The 3,597-nt window shown below is 45.3% G+C and overlaps 1 protein-coding gene across 1 annotated transcript; it reads left to right on the top strand.

Moving 5' to 3' along the window:
• Positions 1-2,896, top strand: LOC119295384 (fructose-bisphosphate aldolase, chloroplastic-like). Its single transcript, XM_037573801.1, has 6 exons — positions 1-211; positions 965-1,234; positions 1,497-1,606; positions 1,687-1,777; positions 1,877-2,146; positions 2,324-2,896. Exons 1-6 carry the CDS (start codon positions 65-67, stop codon positions 2,600-2,602), a joined length of 1,167 nt encoding a protein of 388 aa, XP_037429698.1. The 5' UTR covers positions 1-64; the 3' UTR covers positions 2,603-2,896.
• The last annotated feature ends 701 nt before the right edge of the window (positions 2,897-3,597 follow it).

The raw sequence follows: 3,597 nt of genomic DNA, 5'->3' as shown, positions 1-3,597 counted from the left end.
AGGCTGCAATTGCAAGGTGTGTCGAAGAAGAGGGTAGCACCTGATCTGCTTGCCTCCAGAAACAATGGCGTCTGCTGCTCTCCTCAAATCGTCTTTCCTTCCCAAGAAGGCCGAATGGGGTGCCACGCGCCAGGCCGCCGCCGCCAAGCCGGTGACCGTCTCCATGGTTGTCCGTGCCAGCGCGTACGCCGATGAGCTTGTCAAAACCGCGGTATGCTTTCTTAACACCAACAGTATAATTCTTCAATTTTGCCATGCATATGCGTGTATTAGTTTGATGGGCAGTAACTTCTGGGTAGGATCCTCTTTACATCAATGGGAAGGGGAGATCTGGATGTGTTGTCAATACAGAAACTACCACTGATAAGGAGATAACTCAAGTGTATAATGTATTCTTATTAGGATGAACAGTTACCCTAGTGACGTTTATCATAATCCAGCAGACGTAAGACCAATGTTTTGTCAGGCAGAGGAAAATTATTTGGCTGCTTTTGATCATACCAAAACCACTAGTCTGAATCAAAATTCATAACATATGTTTTCTATATTGCATTGGTACAGTAATTCATGATGCATAACTTTTTTATCTTCGTCGCTGCAAGCTCATGTTGTGTTGTACCAAAAAAGAGCTTTGAAACAACAAACATAAACGTGATATCTTTCTGGATTAGACATCTGCAGTAAGACATGACGCAGGTTAATCACACTATCTGTAATGATAAGGCAGGATGCATCATGGTGCACAGAAATTAAACAACTCGCATTCCAGTGATATCATTGTTTGAATCCATGTGTCCTGCTTAAGCTCCGCAATCCATCTGAAAATTTATAGTTGTTTTTAAACTTTAAATCTTCGATAGCATAAATCATCAACTTTACAACAGTAAAATTCCTACCAAACGAGTAAAGCTTTCATTTCAAGTTATGGTTCAGAAGATCTCAAGCTTTATTGTTCCTGCTGCAGAAAACTATCGCATCGCCAGGAAGGGGTATCCTTGCCATGGATGAGTCGAATGCCACTTGTGGCAAGAGACTTGCATCGATTGGCCTTGAGAACACTGAGGCTAACCGCCAGGCTTACCGGACCCTCCTTGTCACTCCACCAGGCTTGGGAAACTACATCTCTGGTGCTATCCTCTTTGAGGAGACCCTCTACCAGTCGACTGTTGATGGCAAGAAGATTGTTGACATCCTTGTCGAGCAGGGAATCGTTCCCGGTATCAAGGTTGACAAGGTAGGCTGTCCACTGATTCCACTCCAAATTGGCACATGCATTCCCTTCTTAGAGTTTTTTTTAATTAAAACAATTCTAAACTAAAGATCCAAACTGCTACTATTACTAATGCATCAGAACAATCATATGTGCTCTTGTTGATGAACCACATGGCATGATTCTTCATGTGAGCAGCTATACATTAAAAGCAAAAGCAGATGATCCCGGGTTTATTTCAAGCTCAGAAAACAAAACATTCTTCTAAACTGGTGCTCATTCTCAGGGTCTTGTGCCACTTGTTGGTTCCAACGATGAGTCATGGTGCCAAGGTCTAGATGGCCTTGCCTCCCGTGAAGCAGCATATTACCAGCAAGGCGCCCGCTTCGCCAAGTGGTTAGATATTTGCTCCTACAACTACAAGGACAGTTTACCTTCCATTAAGTCACCCTAGCTGACATGAAGTTCTCTTGCAGGCGCACTGTTGTCAGCATTCCTAACGGCCCATCTGAGCTTGCTGTCAAGGAAGCTGCCTGGGGTCTTGCCCGTTACGCGGCCATCTCACAGGTATTGTTCCCATTTCCTAACAGTCCAGACTTCTAGAGCACAATGGTGAGGCACAGCATTCTAGTAGATATGTAAACCTCTTGTTTGTCGATGTTCTAGGACAATGGGCTGGTGCCGATTGTGGAGCCTGAGATCATGCTCGACGGTGAGCACGGCATCGAGAGGACCTTCGAGGTCGCACAGAAGGTGTGGGCGGAGACCTTCTACTATATGGCCCAGAACAACGTCATGTTTGAGGGCATCCTCTTGAAGCCAAGCATGGTGACCCCTGGTGCCGAGTGCAAGGACAGGGCCACCCCTGAGGAAGTAGCCAGCTACACCCTCAAGCTTCTCCAGAGAAGGATCCCCCCTTCCGTCCCCGGCATCATGGTGAGCAGAGCACCCTCCAAAACCTAAATGCACAATCATGAAGCATCTTGGTTTCTCATTGTTCAAGAATATAAGATGAACCAAAATGCAAAAATGGCAGTATGGCTTCAAACTCCAGAAATCACTATCTCTGCAGAAGCTCACATCCTATGTTGTTTCTTTTCTGTGGTGGTGCAGTTCTTGTCTGGTGGTCAGTCGGAGGTGGAGGCGACGCTGAACCTGAACGCGATGAACCAGGCGCCGAACCCATGGCACGTGTCCTTCTCCTACGCGCGGGCGCTGCAGAACACCTGCCTCAAGACGTGGGGCGGCCGGCCGGAGAACGTGGCCGCGGCACAGGAGGCGCTGCTGCTGCGCGCCAAGGCCAACTCCCTGGCGCAGCTCGGCAAGTACACCAGCGACGGCGAGGCCGCGGCCGCCAAAGAGAACATGTTCGTCAAGAACTACAGCTACTGATCCGTCGGCGAGCTATTCTATCTATGGAGGGAGAGTGCTAGTAGCGCCTTGAGCAGCTTGAGGGCACCTTAGCCAGCCAGCGTGTCGTCGTTGTTACAGGTCGAGACCAGCTCTGATGGAAGAGATGGACGGAGAGTATATACTGTGTTTTGCCACCCTAAGTAAACTACTTTGGAATGGTTTTACTGCTGTATCCGCATGATTTTTCTAGTGCATTGTTGCCTTTCGTTTGCCACCCTAAGTATGAACAATCTCAAGCGCCCCGTTGGGAACGAGGTATTTTTTCTGGGATTATATATTGTTCTGTTTCCTGGAACCACTGCAGATCCCACGTGAAATTCCTGTGTTCCAAACCGGCCAGTTTCTATTCGCAAGTTGTGACTTGTGAGAGCAACAACCGAAAATTGCTTTTGGAGCTCGGCCTCCATGAAGGCCGGTTTTTGAAAAGTTCAAAATTCCCAAAATTTAATATTTTTACATTTTAAAAAATTCTGAAAAAAATACAGACATACATGGAGGCATAACACACATGTGTGTAAATTTTCAGGACGAAATACGTTGAAATGAGGGCTGTGCAAAAAAGGCAAATTTATGGCCTTTTAACACATGATACTATTCATCCCAAAAGTCTATGAATTTGTTCTTTTTGTAGAGATCGCATCTCAAGTTATTTTATCCCGAAATTTTACACACATACACATCACATCCTTATATACTTGTACAATTTTTTTCATAACTTTTTGAAACCAAAAAAAAAATGAATTTTGATTTTTTTAAAAGAAAAAACCGGCCTCCATGGAGGCCGAGCTCCAAAATACCGTTCTCGAGCAACAACCGGCTATATAAAGTTGCCATATTACATATAGTCAACCTAATATAGGGATGGCAATGGGTACCCATTACTCGCGTACCCTGTGGGTAAAAACTCTATTAGGATCATATAACCCATACCCACGTACCCATGTTCCCATATAAAATTCATATGAATTCAAAAT

The sequence above is a fragment of the Triticum dicoccoides genome, chromosome 4B, assembly GCF_002162155.2.
Source record: "Triticum dicoccoides isolate Atlit2015 ecotype Zavitan chromosome 4B, WEW_v2.0, whole genome shotgun sequence".
Classification (NCBI taxonomy): domain Eukaryota; kingdom Viridiplantae; phylum Streptophyta; class Magnoliopsida; order Poales; family Poaceae; genus Triticum; species Triticum dicoccoides.
This window is presented reverse-complemented; position numbering and strand designations above follow the sequence as displayed.